At 56.3% G+C, this 19,834-nt stretch overlaps 6 protein-coding genes across 6 annotated transcripts; 3 read left to right on the top strand and 3 right to left on the bottom strand.

The window, feature by feature from the left end:
* Positions 1-282: 282 nt before the first annotated feature.
* PHYSODRAFT_475012 (hypothetical protein) lies at positions 283-1,358 on the bottom strand (the record flags this gene model as incomplete). The annotated part of the gene is made up of 2 exons (XM_009515645.1): positions 283-418; positions 496-1,358. 2 exons carry the CDS (start codon positions 1,356-1,358, stop codon positions 283-285), a joined length of 999 nt encoding a protein of 332 aa, XP_009513940.1.
* A 1,101-nt stretch (positions 1,359-2,459) lies between these two features.
* On the top strand, positions 2,460-6,948 carry PHYSODRAFT_353335 (hypothetical protein). The gene has a single exon (XM_009515644.1). The coding sequence runs from the start codon at positions 2,481-2,483 to the stop codon at positions 5,004-5,006; it is 2,526 nt and encodes an 841-aa protein (XP_009513939.1). The 5' UTR covers positions 2,460-2,480; the 3' UTR covers positions 5,007-6,948.
* Positions 6,949-9,321: 2,373 nt separating this feature from the next.
* On the bottom strand, positions 9,322-9,953 carry PHYSODRAFT_353334 (hypothetical protein). The gene is made up of 2 exons (XM_009515643.1): positions 9,896-9,953; positions 9,322-9,826 (listed from the first exon to the last, which is right to left on the bottom strand). Exons 1-2 carry the CDS (start codon positions 9,920-9,922, stop codon positions 9,449-9,451), a joined length of 405 nt encoding a protein of 134 aa, XP_009513938.1. The 5' UTR covers positions 9,923-9,953; the 3' UTR covers positions 9,322-9,448.
* Positions 9,954-10,219: 266 nt separating this feature from the next.
* PHYSODRAFT_474109 (hypothetical protein) lies at positions 10,220-11,531 on the bottom strand (the record flags this gene model as incomplete). The annotated part of the gene is made up of 6 exons (XM_009515642.1): positions 10,220-10,497; positions 10,586-10,683; positions 10,755-10,818; positions 10,910-11,102; positions 11,173-11,248; positions 11,374-11,531. Coding segments are annotated over 6 exons (867 nt in total), but the record flags the coding sequence as incomplete, so codon positions are not given.
* Positions 11,532-12,073: 542 nt separating this feature from the next.
* PHYSODRAFT_551911 (hypothetical protein) lies at positions 12,074-17,422 on the top strand (the record flags this gene model as incomplete). The annotated part of the gene is made up of 5 exons (XM_009515641.1): positions 12,074-12,313; positions 12,359-12,701; positions 12,924-13,427; positions 13,506-14,687; positions 14,796-17,422. 5 exons carry the CDS (start codon positions 12,074-12,076, stop codon positions 17,420-17,422), a joined length of 4,896 nt encoding a protein of 1,631 aa, XP_009513936.1.
* Positions 17,423-17,595: 173 nt separating this feature from the next.
* Positions 17,596-19,314, top strand: PHYSODRAFT_471601 (hypothetical protein; the record flags this gene model as incomplete). The annotated part of the gene is made up of 4 exons (XM_009515640.1): positions 17,596-17,643; positions 17,719-17,847; positions 17,914-18,789; positions 18,919-19,314. 4 exons carry the CDS (start codon positions 17,596-17,598, stop codon positions 19,312-19,314), a joined length of 1,449 nt encoding a protein of 482 aa, XP_009513935.1.
* Between the last annotated feature and the right edge of the window lie 520 nt (positions 19,315-19,834).

The raw sequence follows: 19,834 nt of genomic DNA, 5'->3' as shown, positions 1-19,834 counted from the left end.
GGGTGAGGGCGGTGGGAGCAGCGCGCTGGTGCGAGTAGGCCATCGGGTCGAGTGGCCCGACCTTGCATGCGACGGAAAGCAATGTATTTCAATCGTGCGTACGCGTTGAGTCGTTTGCAGATAGGAGAATGTAGGTAGGTAGATAGGTAGCCAGCCAGCAGCAGCGCAGCAATTCGATCCGCTTTCATCCGTTTGCGGTTTGTTTATTTTGCTATCTTCTGGTTACGAGGTCCCACTTCAACATGCACACTGCTGTGGTAGGTAGTCAACTAATGCTAGCTCTTATGCTTTTACGTCGCTCAGCGCCAACGCGTGCGCGGCTGGAGTCGACGCGAGTTTGCTGGCGACAACAACGCAGTAGTGAGCTTGCAGCAGGTGGAACTCCTCCAGCTCGTCGAAGATCTCAAGTCTCTCTCGCCTAACAAAACACACAAACCACCACGTCAGTCTCTTTATCATAAGCACGAGTTCATCGCATATACTAGTAACACGTACTTTGATCGCTCCGCCGCATCTAAGTAGTGGTAGTAGATCTTGTTCATATCCCAGCACTGCGCCACCTCGTAGTTGTGATCCGTGAAGCGTGTGATCTGCGCTTCAACCGTGGGGAAGTCGTGGATACTCAGCAGATCGCACCCGCGCGCCTTGATATTCGCCATCATAACCTTCCCGAACGCGTCGTCGGGCAGGATCTGCTCGTACAGCGCGAAGCTCACATCGTCAAAGTAGGACGCAGCCCACACCACCAGCTGCGTGGAAAACTTGGCCTCCACATAGATCAGCACGCACTCGGACACAAACAGCGTGGGGACGCTGCGGTCGATGCCCGCGGCCTCCAGCTTGGCGGTTGTGGCGTCCAGGTCCCTCAAGTCGCACGGCAGCAAGTGGTACCCGGGTACGTTAAGCTCCGTATAGCCGGACGACACTGCAGCCATAAAGTCCGGCGCGGCGCCGAGCCCCAGCAGCCCGTTGAGCAGCTTGCGGCGCTTGATCGTGCTCACCTTGTGCATGGTTACGTCGGGGAAGTCCAGCTCAAAGTACTCGCAGTTGGCGAGCAGCTCAGCGCTCTTGAGGCGGAAGAACATGGTGTCCAGCCCTGCACCGAGGATCACAACCTGGGACTTGTGCTGGGCGGCGCCCAGGAACTTGCGCACGAGCGACTCGACGGCGGCCACGCGGGCGTAGTAGCCGCGGTTGATGATGGGCATGCGGCGCGACGGAGCCTTGACGAAGAACTGCACGAACGGGTCCGCGTAGTAGCCCAGCTGGCTGGCCGACAGCTTGCACAGCGACGCGTCGGACGCTGTCTCCCGCACGGCGCCGTCGTGCTCGGCGCTGCCACTGATGGAGGCTTCCATGCTGCCGATTGATACCTCGAAGTGCGCGCGCATGTCACTTTAGTGATATATTTGTGTGTACGGAGTGATGTGGTAGTTCACCTATGCTAAGTGCGAGTGACGTGGCTCGCGTGGTTGTGGGGCTTTTTCGCTGTTTTTAACGCGAATATCCTGGTTAAACGCGGGCGCGGACTGGTCGCTGGTGTTTCGTTTCGCTGGCGGGACTTGTCGCCATGGATAGCCAGGCTTCACCTTCGCCGGGCTTTCCAGCGTGTCGGCGGTGACGGCACGGCGTGCATGACGTCGTTGCTGCTTGGAGGCTTGCAGTCGCCTCAGTAAAGAAGCCGCGAGAGCGAGAATCGTCCAGCGCCCGTTGATGCAGGAACATCAACCAACCTCCGTTGGCGTCTGCGATTAAGCTACGACGGTTTCCAGTGCAGTCCGCCGTCTGCAACGTTGAACTCGGGGCTTCCGTGGTGCCAGCAGCGAGACGGTCTCTAATTGCCGCCTCGAACTGGCGCGACGTCGGCGTCTACAAGAGCCACAGGAATCTGAGCCCGGTCTGTCCTGCAGCTGCGATCGCGCCGGGCTGGGAGCTTCCTTCCTCGCAGCACAACTATTTACGGTTGTTGGCCGCAATGCATGTGCACAGCGGATACGCGCGTGTCGATCAGCGCAATAAGCAAACTTTTCGATGTATCAACTGTCTTTCGTCGAACCGAATATTCGCACTGCAAAAACGACGCGGGCATACATTCCAGCAGTTAAAGCGAGCCGGAGACCAAGTGCTGAGAGTGGCACCGCTTTTGTCGTCCTCCGCGTCGCAGCATCGGGAGTGTGGTCGATCGATCTCCTCGGTCCCCCCTAAAGCGTCGTCACACTTCGCAATCCACGCGGCCCGCCGGCAAGCAAGCTAAAGTCTCCGCTTGGAGCAGGAACAATCGGTAGGGAGCAGGTTTAGCGACATTATGAACACGCGTGAAATTGATGGTCTCATCTCAACTTGCAGGCTCAGGCTCAGGCGCAGCAGGTTCAGCTCCCAGCCGGCGACATTTTAGCGCAGGCATCTGGCCACTGCAGTAGACGACGGCCTGCACTCCAGTTGTCAGTCCGTCAAGAACTCGGGAGAGCGCGCGCCGCTGCATGGACAGCAAGACGGCGAGCTCTGGCACTGTGAACAGCAGCAGCGCCATGGACCGCGGCAGTGGCAGGATGCTGCTGGACTACCGGGCGTCCGAGCCCGTGCTCGTGGAGAGCGAGCGCTCGAGTCTCTCGGACGCGCCGCTCTCTCGGTCCCAGATCCAGCGACCGTCCAAGCCCTCGGCGGCTCCCTGGAATCCGGGATACACCGTGTCGCCGCAGCCGCAGCCGCGGCCGCGGCCCACGATGCGGCGTAAGCTCAAGCTGCCGGGCCGCTCCAAGAGCAAGCACGTGGCCAAGCTGCCGCGGATGGACGAGGTCATCCCGCGCGTGGAGATCACCGAGGCGCAGCAGGCGGCCATGCGCGACCAGGCCGAGGAGCTCATCGCGGGCTGTCTGCTCAAGTCCAGGGCGGCGTGGAACGGCACCAAGCAGATCTTCGACGACCCCAAGCAGTGGAAGCTGCACAGCGCCAAGCCGCACCTCGCAGTGTACAAGCGGAAGGACCCGCACCGCCGCAGCGCGATCGCGCACCAGTTCGTAGCCTCCGGACGCATCCCGGGACTGACGCTGCAGGACGTCGAGTACGGCAAGTACAGCGACACGACGCTGGACGAGCGCTCCATCAGCGCCTACTTGTTCCGCGACTACTTCCTGGACGCGGCGGTGCTGCAGGTGCTGGAGGCGCAGACGGAGGACGACCCGTTCCGCTTCTTCGGCATCAAGTGGATCGCGTTCGCGTCTCCGAGTGGGCCTGCGAGGTTCTTCTCTCCCAGAGATCACGCCTACTACGAGTACGCGAAGACTGTGACCACAGAGGATGGAACCAAGGTGCTCGTCAAGGTCATGCAGTCCGTGGGAGACGACATCCTGCCTCCGTTGACGCAGATCGTGGGCCACGACAGACCAAGCGACGGCGTGGACCCGTCGAAGCTCCGGTTCGTACGCGGCCATCTCTCCATTATCACCACGTACGCCTTCGACTCGAAAGTGAATGCGGTCAAGGTGTTTTCTGAAGGCTCGTTGGATCCGGGAGGTCGAGCGAGTGCGTGGCTGGGCAGCGCCTTCTTGTCACAGTTCGCGCCGACCGTAGTGCGCATCGAGTACTGCGCCGACATCAAGTACATCATGAAGCACGGCATGATCTTCCCGCACCCACCGGCAGCGCTGACCCATTCCCAGTCTGGCCAGAGTCTCGGCCAGAGTCAGAGTACGATGAGCGGCTCGGAAGTCACGGCACACGGCCCCGCCGCTCTGCCGCTGTCAGGGTTCCCGCCAATCTTCGAAATGGGCCGAATGTCCATCAACCCGCAGCCGAGCTGGGTGCCCGACCACCAGCGCAAGGTGTGTTTTGTGTGCTTCAAGAGTTTTGGCATCGTTCGGCGCCATCGCCACCACTGCCGCATGTGTGGCGAGGTCATGTGCTCCCGCTGTATGATCACCCTCCCGCTCGTTGCCCCGCCGTCCTCCGCCCCAAATCCCGACGGAGATGACGAGGATGAAGGAGACAACAACGAGAGCGACGCCATCCGAGCTCGCCGTTCTCATCGCAATGGCACGCAGCTCGAAGGACGTCCTCTGAGCGTCCTGCTGAAGCAACCGGCCAAGAAGAGTCTGGAAGAGACCCGCCCCAATGGATACCCGGCCGTGAACAACGTGAAATTATGCAAGAAGTGCATGTTCAGCATTCGCCAGGAGCGCAAGGGCACGATGCGGGGAGCCACCAACTTTTACGCTGCGCCCACCATGATCAAGCAATTTCCTCTGGTGCTGCAGGGCTCCCTGGCTGACAACATCGGACTGCAGCCTGGTCCGATGCGGGGCTTTTTCCCCGGTGGCAGGTACGCTGCGGACGATGAACTCATGAACAACGCTGCGGAGCGTGGTGAGGAGGACGACATTGAAGAGACCGACGAGGAATACTCGGCTCGTGTCGAGCGTATGCGTCAGATGCACATGGCGCGCGAGAAAAAGAAGAACTTGCGTCGCAGCATTCTTCTCTACGATGAAGACGACCTGAACAACGGCGGAGAGTCCCCTCCTGCGAGACCGAGCCATCTCTTCAATGGAGGCAACACGAGCTTCAACTTCGATGACCTCCTGCTGCCGACGCCCAAGCGCGACGAAGACGGTGAAGACGTCAACCGACTGAGCAATCGTGGACGAGGTGTTAGCTCCACGAACCAGAGCGACGCGATCCCCCCGACAGCCCCTCGACGACCATCAACCACTGCGCGCCAGTCGGAGGGGAGCTCGAAGCTTCGGTCACTGTCGATCCCGGATCAATTGGAGCAGGTGGAGCGATCCATCGCACAGCAGGAGGCACTGATCCGTTCCATCACGGAGCAGCGCAGCAAGATGGCTCGATCGCCTGAAGACGACACCGTTGCGAGGACGACGGCAGTCACGACTGCGGGTGAAATGTCCTCCGAGGCGCGTTCATCGCTGCTGTACCCGGGCTCGACCCAAACTGCGCCGACCCCGAGAGCCGACGCGATGTTCACTCCGCTCTCCATGCGGTCTTCGTAGAACTCCTGTAGCATAAGAGCACGACATTGACAGCAAGCAGACAAAATGCAACCAAGTTCTTGCTTGCTAGCGTGAAATGTCGACGCATGAACGAACACTTTCTAGCAAACGCTTGATTGACAACGAATACAGTCCGAATAACATGTTTTCCGTCTAACGAGTGTCTTCCTAAGCAACGGCGGCGTCCTTCTTGCGCTCCTGCTCTAGTGTGAAGAGAATTCTCGCTTGGTCAGCAAGCGAGCTCTCCACTTGGGCGAGTGCTTGGCGAAGGTCTTGCAGTGGCTCGTTAGCCTCACTACACTTGTCGTCTTCGCTATACAGCGACGTCGTGGACGAGGACGGCGATGGAACCTGTCGGTTGTGGTACAGGGCTTCGTCCTGTAGATCACGCATACGGCGCAGCACCTTCTCGGTGGCGCTGACAGTCGCTGTAGCCGCCGCTGCGCTGGCCGTGAGTTCGTCTTCTTCATCCTTGAGCTCAAATAGGCAGGTTGGGTCGAAGACCGACGTGTAGCTGCTCATGCGGCCTTGACTTTCGTCGGCGGCTGGCTTGGACTCGTCCGTCTGCGTGGGGTAGAACTGGATTGACTCGTTGTCACAGTCAACGTCGCTGGGGACGTCGTAGTGCTCCGAGTGGCCACTGCTGTCGTGGCTGCTCTCGTCCCTCTCCAAGAGCTCCTTCATCTGCGTAGACGTCACCGACGAGGTAGTTGATAGCGCGTGCGGCGACAAAATCATCACGCGTTCATGGTTGGCGTAGCTGTCGAGTCCGCCATCCTCCCCATTCCACTCCTGAGCGTACGATCCAGGCCGCGCAAACATGGACGACCCCGGTCTCGTATCAAAGGCGTACGACCCCGGTCTCCTCTTCATCTCCGTGAGATCGTCCACACTCTCGGCGTCGGTGTCGTCCATCATCAGCATCGGGAGGTCCTGCTCGCCGGCCTGACCCAGGTCATCATCAAGTCCATCGAGCTCCTCGACTTCTCTATTGTCCGGTGTCCAGGTCTGTGGACGCACCGGGAACTTCTCCTCGAAATCGAACTCATCGCCCTCCGCAATCTCAGCAGGGAGCGCTGAGCTGAGGGCCATCTCACTGTGTCTTCGTCGCTGCGATGACTTGTTCACCAGCGGGACGCTCTGTAGACACCGAATGCACACCTTGGCCATCACCACGCACACCACCGACTCCCCGCCTAGCACGGCTGTCTCCAACGGGCCATTAACAGCCTTCCTCGCCTTCACCAGACTTTGACTCGCGTCGAATTCACCCCCGCCATTGCTCGCCTCCTGCTCTTTCTCCTCCATCACCTGGTTGTCAAAACTGCAGGTCATAGTCTCGTCGAAGTTAGGACGCGGGGGTTCTTTCTTGCTGCGCCTCGAGTCTGTATTCGTCGTTCCGATCGTGCCTCGCAAGCCCCGGAAGCTTTGAGTGGCGCGCACATTGACTCGATGCTGGAACGTGCACTCGCCACAAATGACCTCACCGCATGCACGGCAGTGGTGCTTGAAGCGCCTTACGATGCGGAACTTCTTGTTGCACACCGAGCAGCGAGGACGGAGTTCATCGGCCACCCACTCCTGCGCCATCTCGAGCGGCGGGCCCGTTGGAACCTTACGTCGTCGAGACTTTTTCTTCTTTTTCTTCTTCTTCTTCGTTACCTTCGGGCGTTCTTCAAGGCCGTTGATAGTGATGCCAATAGATGATCCGGACGACCTGCCTGCAGTGAATAACGAGCGCTCCGAGCGCCAGAACGACTTGAGAACTTTGTACACGACACTGTCCGGCATACTCCCCTTCATGTGGAGACGGCCCTTAGCGCACACGTGGAGCAGCGGGTTCCTCACTTCGTTCTCATCGTCCATCCAGTACACGAACGCGGCTTCAATGTGTCCACGCGTGAGGCCGAAGTACGAGTCCTGACCACCGTAACCTCGAATGTGCACGGACTGAGCCACTCGGTACAGCATCCGACGACCCGTTTCCGGATCCACGTGCGTGCCCAAGTGCTCGAGGTAGACGAACTCGCGACTCGCCATCAGCGCCTGCATAGGGGAGCGCAGGGCCAGCCACTTGAGTCCGAGGTACCAGAAGGGGTCTTCGAGCGTCGCTCCTTCCAGAGTCTGCAGCACGCAGCAGTCCAAAGCCCCTTCTCCGTACACCTTCTTCTTCAAGGCTCGCATCTCCCGAGTGTGCTCGCAGTAGAGCGTGTTCATGACGTCCTCGAGCGAGTTGGGGAGAACCGCGTGAGCCATAAAGTGCTGCCCACTCGTCGACTCCATCGGTACGGGGGCGAACGGTTGGAAGGGCATCGCATTGCGCACAAGGTCCGTGCCGTGGAAACTTCCGAGGCTCGAGAGTCCGGGTACTGTCACGCGCGGGGTGGGCGGGGTGGTGCGTTTATCGTCGTCCTCCTGCTGCTCTCCGCTCTGCTGGTGCTGTAGCTGCTGCATCTGAATTGTTCGCTTGCTGCTGTTCCTCTTCTTCTTCTTGGTCTGCCGCTTGGTCATGAAGCAGGCCGTGGGTCGAGCCGTCAGCACCTTCCAGCCGTTCGAGACCGCGTGCTCGATGTTGGACCGCCCCCACGTCGGGCCGTCGCGGACCGTGTCCAGCGCTGCCTGCAGCGCATACCGACGGAGCTCCTCGTGCTGCGCCGGCGAGATGTTCAATTGCGGGAGCAGACTCTCGTCCACGGGGAAGAAGGACGAGGGGATGGCCACCCGCTTGCGCTGCTGGATCTCCATGGCGCCTCGGAGTCTGTGCTGGGCGTTGGCAGAGCTCTACTGTACCGGTACTAGTTGCACCCGATGGATAGGCGAGGTCACCCCTCAATTGAGACTTTGGTTGAAGCTCGCTTCGAGACGCCGGAGCTGGATCTAAGCCTGGAGCCTGCAGCTTCGTCCACTCACTCCGAGTCACTCGCTCTCACAGCGCTCGACGGCGAGCGGGAAAATGCGAGAGAGCTGATGAGGCGCGTGCGTGGCTGTCGCCGCCGCTCTCGGATGGATGCGCCGGCGGGACCGCCGCGTCTGTGGGTCCAGGCTGTGCACGGGCGCAGCAGGAGGTGTCGACCAGAGCGAGGAGCTCTCAAAGGCGAAAACCGGCTCGCCAATGGCGAGTCGCCATATGCAGGCGAGTCTCGACGCTACACTCGGGCCCAGCTTTGCCACGCACGTGCGGCTCGACTCCACGCTGATCGAGTGCAGTAACGGGCCCTCGTACGTGGCATCCGTCCTCTCCAGCTCAAGTGTTGAGGCGAGGCGAGGCTCGGGGAGTTGAGCTGCGTTGCTGCTCACCGAGGAAGTGGGAAAAACCGAGAAAAAAGTTTCTGCAGCGCTCGCTACAGGAACCCCTTGGCAGCTTGCTCGTGAATGAAGCCTTGGCGGATCGTACAGGAGATTGTCGATTGCTCGGTGCGTTGGCGGACCTGATTCATGAGACTACAGAGGCTAGCGCAAAGCTCTACACACATGGACGGAGCCCATCCCAAGGCGGCGAAGAAATGGCTGGAGGCGAGCTCTCGGCGCGGAGGTCCGCCGATGGTGTCGCCTCGAGCCAAAGCCGGCGCGATCGGTGCTGGCTGCAGTTGAAGTGCTTTGAGAAGCAGTCGATGGTCGATGGTGCTGGAATGGCCTCCGTGATGGAAGTTTCACGTCCTGTCAAGCACGTGGCGTGGGGCTTGACAGCCGACTCATAGAGCGAGCTAGTCGCGCTTGCAAGCAATTGAGCGTCCTCCGTGACTAACGTCCAAGCCCAAAGGACTAAAACAGTTGATTTACTCCAGTTCACGGCGAGCTACAGCTACAGAACGACGCCCTAGATTCGGGTCGTCCGAAGCACGACAAGCTCAACGCGTGTTCTTCAATCCCAAACGGTGTTTACATTGGACGTGCGAGGACCCGAGAAGAGGACAAGGCCAGGAACGTGAGCGTTTTTGGCTGTGTAGGCTTAGCCTTACGTGCGGGTTGGTTGTACCGGTACATGCATTGGCTGGTGAGGAGCAAGCTGGCGACTTCCCCGATGCCTTAGAAGCTTGTGAGTCGCAAGTTGCGACTCGCACCACAAACAGCAAAAGATAGTGTCATAGTGCCACCGACCTTAGTACCGCACTCCGTGCTGTAAAACTGCAGTTGTTGCTTGGGTTTCTGAAAAGGTCACTTGAAGATGTTCAACTTGCCATGAGCCGGGGGCGAAGTGTTACACTCTCTCCGAGCCAGCTATGATTGCAGCGCCTGTGTATTTCTCACCACGCTGTGTTGTGGTGTGCAGCACAGCGCAACAACACGAGCGGAGCCAAAAAATAACACTCGAGCGAGAGGATGTGAATGGACCATGTTTGCTTTTATCCGAAGCAAGCACCATCAGTCACACATAACAGCAGCACGCACAGTCGACGCTCCAGCTAAAAGGGCAACGCCAGTCTGCTCTAACAGGAGGCTCCTTAGTCCTTCTTGGCCGTGAGCACGAGCGGGCCGACGTTGTCGCCCGTCTCTTTGTTGTGCTTCATGTGGGCGCCGTCGCAGAACGGGAACTTCTTGGACTTCCAGCAGCGGCAGACCGTGCACTTGCCCTTCTCCTTGATCACGTCCTCCACGTCGGGCACGGACACGAAGTCCACGACCTTCTCCTTCTCCAGCTGCACCTTGCGGTTCACGCGGCCAGGCTTGGTGCTGCTCTTGCCGGCGAAGAGCGACAGCCCCAGCACGAAGATGGTGATGAGCAGCGGCGCCAGGTACAGCCACTCGTCTTGCTTGAGCTTTAGGAAGCCCGAGAAAGTGCGGGGCAGCGGCAGCCCCTTGAGGTAGCGCGGCAGGTCCGACTGCAGTGGCAGGAAACGTCAGACACGTGGCGGATGATAGAACAGCAAAGACGAGGGAGGAGGACGCACCTTCAGGTACTTGCGGATGACGTCCATGGCTAGAGGATTGATGGGGGGGGCAGAGAGCTGCTGGGGCGAGAGCGAGTCGAGGAATGACGCGGCGACGGATCTCCGATTGCATTGCCTGTTGCTCCAAAGATGCGCGGACCACCAGAACGGAGCTGGGATTGGTGGAAACTCTGGTGTAGCCATGTGATTTTCAGCAAATCACGAGGGTGGATACACTATGTGCGCCACATGAAATGGTAATTGGAAAGTTGTGATTCGCGAAAAAGCATTGGAATTTCAACCTATCGTCTCGAGGCAGTGACTGCCGGCCTTGCCATCGCTGCTCTACTTCCTCTTGGAGATCTTGGTGTACTTGGACGCGCGCTTCTCGGTGGTGGTGGTCGTCGTCGTCGAGCTGTAGGACGACGAGGCAGCCGACGCCTTGGGCTTCTCGGGAATGGGCTCGCCCAGCAGCTTCTTCTCGGCGAACTCCAGCGCCCAGTCGTGGTTGTGCAGACGGAGGCTCACGCGCTCCTGCTTGTAGACCTTGGGGGCGTCGAAGGCCATGTTCGGGCCAGCATTCATGCCCATCTGCATCTGCATGGCCTTGGTGTCGTCGCTCGCTGGAAAAAGGCGGGGCAATCAACATGCACCAGAACAACGGTTAGATCTTCGCCTTCAAAGCCCGTTCAAATCACGAACACAACTTACCGCTCTGCTCGCCAAGGATGAGCGAGAGGAAACCGCGCATGCCGAAGCTCACGAGGAAGTACCAGGACACCGACGACACGTACGACACGTCCAGCGTGCTACAATACGCAACGGCAAGAGCAAGACGTCAGCAAGCGATACCAACAAAGTTTGCAAAGTCGCTTCTTACTTGAGCTCAATGCCGCGCTGCAGCATCATCTTGAACTTCTGCGTCAGCGAAAACGGCACTTTAGCTGTAAAATACACACACACACACACACAATAAGGTCGTCCAAGTTAGCATGAAGATACGCATCCACTAGCAGGCAGGGGGGGGCGACGCACCGAGCACGAAGCCGCCGAAGAAGTAGCTCATGAGCCCCATCATGACGAAGTTGGACACCATGAAGGTCATGTTGCCCTTCATCATCTCCAGCATGCTGTTGGGGTTCATCATCTGGTTCATGGCCTCGCTCTTGACCTTCTCGCGCAGCGCGCCCTTCATGCCGTCCTTCTTCTGCGACGCCGTAAAGTAGTGCTGTCCAGACACAAGAAGACCACACGTTAGCCATATATTCCTCGAGACCCTTGAACTCGTCCGCTCCCACCTTGCGCATGGCGAAGGCGTCAGGCGTGATGAACTTGGAGTTGATGCGCGTGATCTGCGCGCGCTTGACCGTGTTCCTGTCATCGACAGGCCGCAACATCTCGCTGATCAGCATTCTTTATACGTTTGACCCCTAAAGCAGAGCGGCAAGTGCCCCCCCCCCCCCTGCACCGAGAGGTCAGCACAGTGTGGCGCCACGTACATGGGCATGAGCTGCTCGACGCTGGCCATCTTCTCGCTCTTGAGCAGCAGCGTGACGTAGTGGCGCACCATAGCCGAGCAGCCGAAGATGATGACCATGGGCAGCACCACCCAATCGCGGATGCTCGGGTCCAGGATGATCTCCACCATGCTGTGCAGCTCGACTTCCCCCCAGCTAATTAGCTCGCTGCCCCCTGCAAAGCTCCCCCACGTAGGAAATGTTGCACGAAGATGAATGTCGCTTGAAGACGGATGTTACGCATAGGGAATGTTGCACGAAAAAAACATTTGTTCGTGTCCAGATTGCTAATTTTGAATCTGGAACTTGTACAGAACTAGCGACGGTTCACTCTAGACGCGGACAAATTCTAAATAAAGTGTTTAGAACGGACAAGTACCCCAACGAGCCAATCTGTACAACACCATACAAATTCGGGTTTGGTTATTGCTGCGACTATTGGCATAACATGGCCGCATTCTAAATCGGGGGTAGGTTGTGCCGTTAGCCGCTGAAAAGGATTCTTAACGAGAACCGAATCTCGCGACAGCAATAGCACTCGAGAACCGCCATAGACCTTTTCAAAAATGAAAGGGTTGTTTTACATACTGGGCGCTTGATACAAGTTAGCGCGTAGTAAACAATGTCAGTTTTTCAGTAACTTCACGCCGGTCCGTGCCGACCTCTCGCACTCCGCCGTGAGATGGCGGAAGGCCCCGAGGACGACGCGGCGGCGGATCTTGCGCCACAGGCGACGCCTGCCGCCGCCGAGAATGCGCACCAGCGCACGATCCTGTACGCGCGGAAGGGCGTGGGCTCGGCCCAGAGTCGCGTGGGGCGGCGGCCGCTGGCGGTGCCCAACTGGTTCGACCTTCCCGTGCTGCTGCCCGAGAGCCACCCCGTGGCGGCGCGAATCCAGCGCAATACCGCGAGTCGGGCGCTGGTGCCCAAGAGTCGAGAAGAAGCGGGAGTGATGGTCACGCCCAAGGTCTCGCGCTTGGCGTCGCGGGAGGAGGAGGAGCAGCTCAAGGCCAAGAAGATGGGCGCGGCCGTGCTCAAGAGCGCCTTGAGGCGCAGGCACAGCACGCGCGTGCGGAAGCTCGACGGTCTGGGCCAAGTGGACAGGAAGAACCGGCTGCGCGCCAAGCTGTGGAAGGATCTGAGCCGCTTCGGGCTCTGGCCGATGGCCGGACCCGGCGATCTCGACGACCAGCAGTCGGTGGAGAGCGCGGTGGACGCCATTTGGACGCAGTGGCAGGACAACGCGGCCAACGCCGTGACAAGTGCGGAGAGTGACGTGAACAGAGGGAGCAGCAATGAATCAACTGGGTGTGCCATTGGAGATGGAGTGATTCTGGAGGACTTGGAGACCAGCAGCGTCTTCTTGACTGGAGTTCCGTCGACGTCGAGCTCCCTGGCCGCGCCATCGACGGTGGAGTCTGAGGTGCTGTCGAGTAGGAGACGCTCGTCGGTGGTTACGGATGGAGGAGGCTCGAGCTTTGAAGCGCCGGAAGATGACGACAACAATAATGACGAGGACGACGGGTTCACAGGGTTTGGCTTTTCGGCGAGTCGCTTGCAGGCGAAGGTGCAGACGCCGGGTTTGAGGCGGCGCAAACGACTGACGGATTTACATCAGTTTGTTGGGCTTCAGCTTCAAAAGAGGTTGTTCAAGTCGTGGGATACGATCGAGATTGCGTTTACGGGGAGTGGGGATATGACGGTCTCGCAGATTGTCAAGTTCTTGCAGCATTCGGACGTCCAGCTAGGCGACCAGGACGCAGCGAAGGTCCAGAAGATACTCGAAGAGCACGTGACGACCATGCAGGCAGCTCAGGATCCAGAACGGGTTGATGATGACGCTGGCCATGCCCACTCCAATCAAAAGCGGGGCAAAGGCAAAGCTGTGCTGTCATATGAAGGTTTTCGCCAGATCTTTCACCCCGTCGACCCCCAAGAGGCTTCCAAATGGAAACGCGAATTCGACCGAGAAAGGTTCCGTCAAAAACAGGAGAAAGATATATACAGCAAGGAGTTAGCAGCACTGGAAGAGAAAGGTAACGCTGACGCAATACTGTCTGACTGATAGGGTGTGCTAACTCTCGTGGAATTGTTGTCTGTCAAAAAAAAAACAGTTCGCCAGCGCCTTGCAAACTCGGCACGGCAAATGGTTGAGATTCTCCAGCAGTTCAAGTGCGACCCCAATGCCATCCCATGGGAGAGTGATCAGCAGCGATTACAATTGAGATCGCAATTCTTCGAGGTCATTTTTCGTAAGCCGCAACGCCGGCGCCTTTTGCAGCTTGACAGTAGACTTCCTCATTCAGACTCAGCAGACTCATCAGGGGCGAATCTGCTTCCTAATAAACTCAGCGTGAAGCTGATTTTATCGATGCTGCTACAAAAGTATTCACGAAATGGCCACTTTGAAAGTATCGAGGTTCCCGTCGCGGCGTACTTATACCACGATTATGCAGCTGATATCGTGAAGCAGAGTGTTCGTCGGTACTGGGAGCGATATAAGATCGATCAATGGCCCGAACGTCAAATGATTTTTCGTTTTCGCAAGAAGAAGCAAATTTTTCACGACTGGCGAGCTTTTGCTGATCGCGCAAGAATGCTGCGACGTTATGTTTTGCGAAAATTTGCGGCCTGGAAGTACATGACCCGCAAACTACACGAGCATTATGCCTTCTACCGCACAAGCTTTTGGCCGTTTTACGTTTGGAAGCGCCATCTTCAGCAAATGATCATCGCGCGCGGGAAAACTGTTTTCCTTATGAACGTCTTGCGCACATACATCCAGCTACGGAATTTCCGCGCGCTGAAACAGCGATACAAGACGAAGCAATGGAACCAGCGACAAATTGCTCGACTACGGAAGAAAAAGGCAAGGCGGGTGTGCCTCATTTGCTGGGAGACTTGGAAAGGTCGGTTCCAACGCGGTCGTCTAATTCGTCAGATCTGGAAAAATCATGGGCACATGTTTCAGCAGTTGCACAAGTATTACATGGTGAGAGTAACATTTTACATCCTGCGCTATTATGCGATTTTGAAAAAGGATATCAAGCGACGCAAGTACAAGAGCTTCTTAGCGCAATTTTCCATTACCTCGAGAACGAAAGCACAGCCTCATCACCCGCGTCAACAACACGGCGTAAATATCTACGACCGGAATGCTCAACAGCGCGTATCGCTTCATCCAACTGATCATGATCAAGGTAGCGCGGCATCTACTCGCCGAAGCCTCCCAGCATCCGGTTATGAAGCACCTCAAAATGGAAGAGCGTCAAGGCTAGACTCACGAAATGCGCGGGGTTCCATTCCCAGTGGTTCATTGCTAATAACTGAAGATGACGAGCATAGTATTGAAGCTATGCGGCGAAATGGCGACCCCAACAGTGAAGCAGGCGATGCGAATGCAGCGACGTCCTTAACGAGGATCATGGAAACGGATCTGGGGAAAAGAATCAAGCGCAAAAGCCGACTTTACGATTTGTGTCTCGGTTTGTATTTGAAGTATCGTGAGCTTGATCGTTCCAAGCAGATCGGAAATGTGGTGGCGTATCGGAGATTTGGCCGCATTTTCTTGAAATACCTGAAAACACTGGTTCGCCATAACAAGAAGAACCGCTTCGCTACCGATCTCGGTGCATACCGCGTGCTTAGCACTCGTTTCCGGCAATGGATGATTGGTACTGTTTACAAACTTCCGCATACTGCTCAAGACGACGACTACGGAACTGTGAAAAGGGAGGAAGAATCGGAAGAAGCGGGCGATAAAGTTGTTCTGCACTGGCGTGAAGACCGCGAATGGCGCCTCCAAGGCATCGTCAACAACCCAATCCGAGCCCAAATGCTTCGCCAGGACCTTTTATCTATAATGGAGAATGATTCAGTTCGTAAGGAAACCATACGGGGACGCGAGCTGCTGCTCAACAAAAAGCAACAAAACGAAGAGGCTTTTTTGCGGAAGGAGACTGGTGTAACTCTGAAAATCAAGGCAGCTCAGATGCAGCAAGTTCAGCAGATAATGCGGCGACGAGCGCATCGTCTCCATGACGCGATGGATAATGTTTACGATGTATTGCTGCAGCAGCAAGCACGACAACAACTGAAGTCGAGCTTCCGCAGCCTTCGCATCGTCGTTATGATGAAGTATACGCGTCTACTTTGCCACCGAGCGCAAATACGGAATTGGCTCCGACTTTGTTATCGTTTCATGTACTGGGAGAAGCATATGAGCACGTTTTACAAGCTGAAGATAAAGTATCGCGCCTTTCAGACGCTACTCAAGCACGCTGTGTGGAAGTGGAAGTTCCAGTCTCAAGGTCTCTCGCACAAGCTTCAGCGATCGCAGGAGCTCATGTGGAAGCATGAGCACTTCATGGAAGAAAGGGGGATGTTTGACGGCAGCTCCGAGTCCTTGCGCCTTGCTGCGACCAAGTTTTCACCGGCTAAATCGTTTCGTGGTACGTTTCTACGTTGGATTCAATTCACACAGAGCTCAAGAGCTAGGCGAGAGATAGTTCGCCTTGTACGCCGGAAGCAAGAGATTTGGTCCATGCACAACGTGTTTTACGCTCTCAAGAACCGGGTGAAAGCGAAGTACACGTATGCAGAGCGCTGTGCAGCCCGTCCGTACCTGTGGAGGCAATGTATGGTAGACCTGGACACTTATCACTGCAAGATCCTCGCTCTTGAACAGCGATTACCGACGACAAGTTTGAGAGCACAATTGAGTGAAACTCGCGAATTGATGCGAGAAACGGCGATGAGCTCACCCACGCTGAAGAAACTCTTCCAGGAGCACGAAAAGGAAGTACGTCAAAGACTGCAGCTGGAGAAACGCCTGATGCTGGTAGCCTACAACGACCGCGCGGTGCACAAGTATGCAGAGCGAGCGTCAGCCTTGTTCGGTACAACAGCAGGACGCCCATTCACCCACGACAAGGTTCCGCCATTCGGCAGCATCAGCGAGGTCGCTGTCATTTGCGGCAAGAAAGTGGACGGTATTTCACAGGTTGTCAAGACGCATGGACATGTCAGTTCTGAAGGCACACTGCATGGAAATCCCTTTGGAAATCGTGAGGTGTTCCAGCTAGCGAAAGGAGAAAAACTCATTTCGATTGAAGGCTATGCGTCGCACTTAATCTACGGCTTGCGGTTTGGTACGAGCAGTGGTCGGTACTCCAAGTGGTTTGGCCACTGCGAGAAAGGATCACGGTTCGAGGTCCACAGCGACTATTTCACCAATCGCGAAGAGATCATAGGATTCTTCGGTCATGCCGACAGCACGTCGATTAATTCCCTAGGAGTCGTGATGCGGCACACGACGATCAAGAACCCGTTTGAGGGGATGTGGGTGCAAAAGGACCACCACGCCCAGAACATTTTGCAGCATCGGAGCCCGGATGAGCTGTCACAGTGTGATCGGCAGTTCGCGTACTTCCTCCAGGTTCGCGCGTGTGAGGTACTATTGGTCATGGAGAGAGCGCACACTTTCGCTGTGCGAGCGTATCGAATGGAGGACACGCTACCGCCTGCTCTAGGAAATATGCGAATCATCATGGCGATCGCGCGGTGGATGCTCAACGCTCTCTCACATGGTTTGGTTCAGCGCACCGAGCGCGAAGAAGAGGGCAAGCAGATTTTGCAGCGCGGCCAAGAAAAATATTCTGCTGGTGAAAAAGTTTTGTTCGAGGGGGTCAGCACTATGCAAATTGTTGATAGTTTTCGCGATTCGGCGGGGCAATTGGATGCAGCGACACTAGGCGTTAAAAAGATTGTGGAATTGCGGGAAATGATGAGCCAAGCCCAGCAGCAAATAGCTCAAGGGGAAAAGCTACGGGATGAAGGACAGCACGACATCATGCTAAGCCAGCGGATCCTGCCCCACCTTCCTACTACAAAGCGGATGATCTCTGCTATTCGCAAAATGTACAAGATCGTTCAAACCAAGGATGAAATCGATCAGATGACTCCTGAAGTGCGCTCTATCTTACTGCTGAAGAAGAACAGCCTAGCATCTGACAGTCTGCTCGCGATGTAAGTTCTTCATCCGCTTCCACTTTTCCATTTAGGAAACGACGATGACCTCCTTACCCAGAAATAGTGAGCGGGCTAAAGCATAATAATGGACGGCATTTATTTATACGCCTCGAGTTTGGCTGCGTTCATCTCCTGCCAAGTCCGCAACACAGAGCTGGGGTGCCTCGCCTCGGTATGGTGCAGACAATAACGATGAATGAAGCAACGCTGGTGGATGGAATGGTACGTGGAATGTGTTGCTGTCGCTGTAAGTAATAGTGCACCCTAGACTAATTTCTTCTGTACGATCAGGCTAAGTTTGTAGCCGAGGACTTGAGCTCTCTGGATGGAGAGGCTAATTGGTGGCATCAAAGAGTGCGACTAGTTGAGCACTGGTTGCGCGATGAAACGAGTCGAGTCATCATCCCTGACGACGGCACGGAAGAGGTACAGCAGTTTATATCCTGGAATTTGTTTTTCCATAGTTTTCTTACGTGGAAATCTCCATTTCAGATGATTCGGCGTCATATTCAACGCGGTGATTCATACCCTCGAGCGCAGTGCAAGTGCTGGAAGCATATTGTGATGGAGCTTCGGGACCTCCCGTGCTTCGCCGGAATAGTCGCTCAAACGAAAACCCACGATATCATCCCTCGAGTCGGATGTACTGCGAGCCCCAGTCGAGGGAAGTTGCGTCCAGGGAAAGACTTGATTGTCCTCTCAGACGAGAAAAGCATTGCAGACGACAATAGCAACGCCAGCACTCAGGGTGATGATATCGAGAGCAACAACGCGTCATCGTCTTGGTCGTTAGAGCCGCTCAATCCCGAAACTGAACCACCTCAAGTCGCCAAAAAGCCTCGACCTCTTTCAAGCACAGCATACTTGTCGCGACGTGAGCTGGGTGTTGATACAGTGACTGTCGAATCTATTGGCAAAAGTTTCTCTGGTATGTCCTTACTCGAGCGTCAAATGGAGTGGCTTCGTAAAAAGCACGATAAAATGGAGGCGGAGCGTCTTCGCCAGGCCGAGGAAAGCGAGCGAGAGCTGACATTCCAACCGAAGCTCATTCGACGAATTACATACTCTGGCGACAGGTATTTCAGAGATACCCCGGGCGTGCCTAAGACCTTTGCACGAAGTGAGAGCAGTCGACGAGTTGGAGAAACTGGAAATGGGGGAGCACTTTTGAAGGAGAGGACGTTGCCAAAGGTGCCGCGACTCTCGCATCACCGACGACCGAAGAAAAAGACCCCTTTGCAGAGTGCAGCGATATCGCAACCGGTTGGAGTATCCTGCAAGCTTCTGGATAGTATGAAGTCCGAGTTGCAGGCGTCTTTGGCGACAACGCGAGCTTCAGAGACCGAGATTGCCCCGGCAGAACGGAGCGTGGTTCAGGAGAATCAACAGGAACATGGATCAAGCGAAGACAACTCACCTTCACCAGAGAATAGCGACTCAAACGGAGAGGACGCGCAGGTGCCGGAAACAGAGGCTACGGCGATGTCAGATGAGGAGAAACCCCCAGTAGATGCCCCCGCTTGGAGCGCGAAGCCGACAATAGGAGGCAGGCGTGCGGACTTCGACTCGAGTGAGACCAAAGTACGGCTGACGCTGCAGGACGCATCCAAATTCGAGCTGAGCACGATGTACCGCAAGACGGATCGCCGAGCTGGTCGAGACGGCGTGGCGCTACACGTCGGTAGGAGAGAGGACACGCTGGAGGAGCAGGTGATCGCTGTTCTCTTCGACCGAGAAAAGGTGACCGAGGAGGAGGCCGAGCGCTGGTGGGCGAACCACCAGCACCGGTTCGTCGAGTACATGGAGCCCCAGCAGCCTCGAGAAGAAGATGTAATAGCCTCAGCAGCAGTAGTATTACCAGCATCTAGAGCAGCAACGCCAGGGATCAAGTAGTTGGGAGGATTAACAACTTTAAGAATTCTGTTGGTGTCGTGCTAAGTATTGAATTTCACGTTGGTTCAGTCTAGTACCAACGAAGGAGGGCGGCGTACCTTCGGCCTGAACGTTTGAACGGAACCGCGTGGCATTGACTTCTGCTCTTGATCTTCCCAAGCGCAGTCATTATTTACACAGATCGGAAGTCGTAGGTGTTATGGCGGCAAACTTGTCAAAACACGCGCAAAACAAGAGTGTGGATTTGGGTATGATATACACCCGAGCATATCGTATGAAGCAGTCTTGCTCCGTACGCGTGCATCCGGGTAGTTGATGCAAGTTGGGGCAGTGCGCGAGGTATGTACTCGGTGGAGTCAGTTGTAGCAAGTTGGCGGTATGTGTTCGAAAGCCCAAGCGCATTAATCATAACTCGAAAGTCCGCGAAATGTACTCGAAAGTATGGACGACCCCTGGCAATACATGGACGTCAGCCCTGGCGCCATATGAGTCACGAGGATAATCGAGCGCAGCGTACGAA

This window comes from Phytophthora sojae, assembly GCF_000149755.1.
Source record: "Phytophthora sojae unplaced genomic scaffold PHYSOscaffold_1, whole genome shotgun sequence".
Classification (NCBI taxonomy): domain Eukaryota; phylum Oomycota; class Peronosporomycetes; order Peronosporales; family Peronosporaceae; genus Phytophthora; species Phytophthora sojae.
Note: the sequence above shows the minus strand (reverse complement) of the source record. Positions and strands in the feature narration are given on the sequence as shown.

Excerpts from the sequence above, each read along its gene's own strand:
- PHYSODRAFT_353335 (XM_009515644.1), top strand. The coding sequence starts at position 2,481 with ATGGACAGCAAGACGGCGAGCTCTGGCACTGTGAACAGCAGCAGCGCC.
- PHYSODRAFT_353334 (XM_009515643.1), bottom strand. The coding sequence starts at position 9,922 with ATGGACGTCATCCGCAAGTACCTGAAG. Across the intron at positions 9,827-9,895 it reads TCATCCGCAAGTACCTGAAG|TCGGACCTGCCGCGCTACCT; the intron begins GTGCGTCCTCCT and ends CTGCCACTGCAG.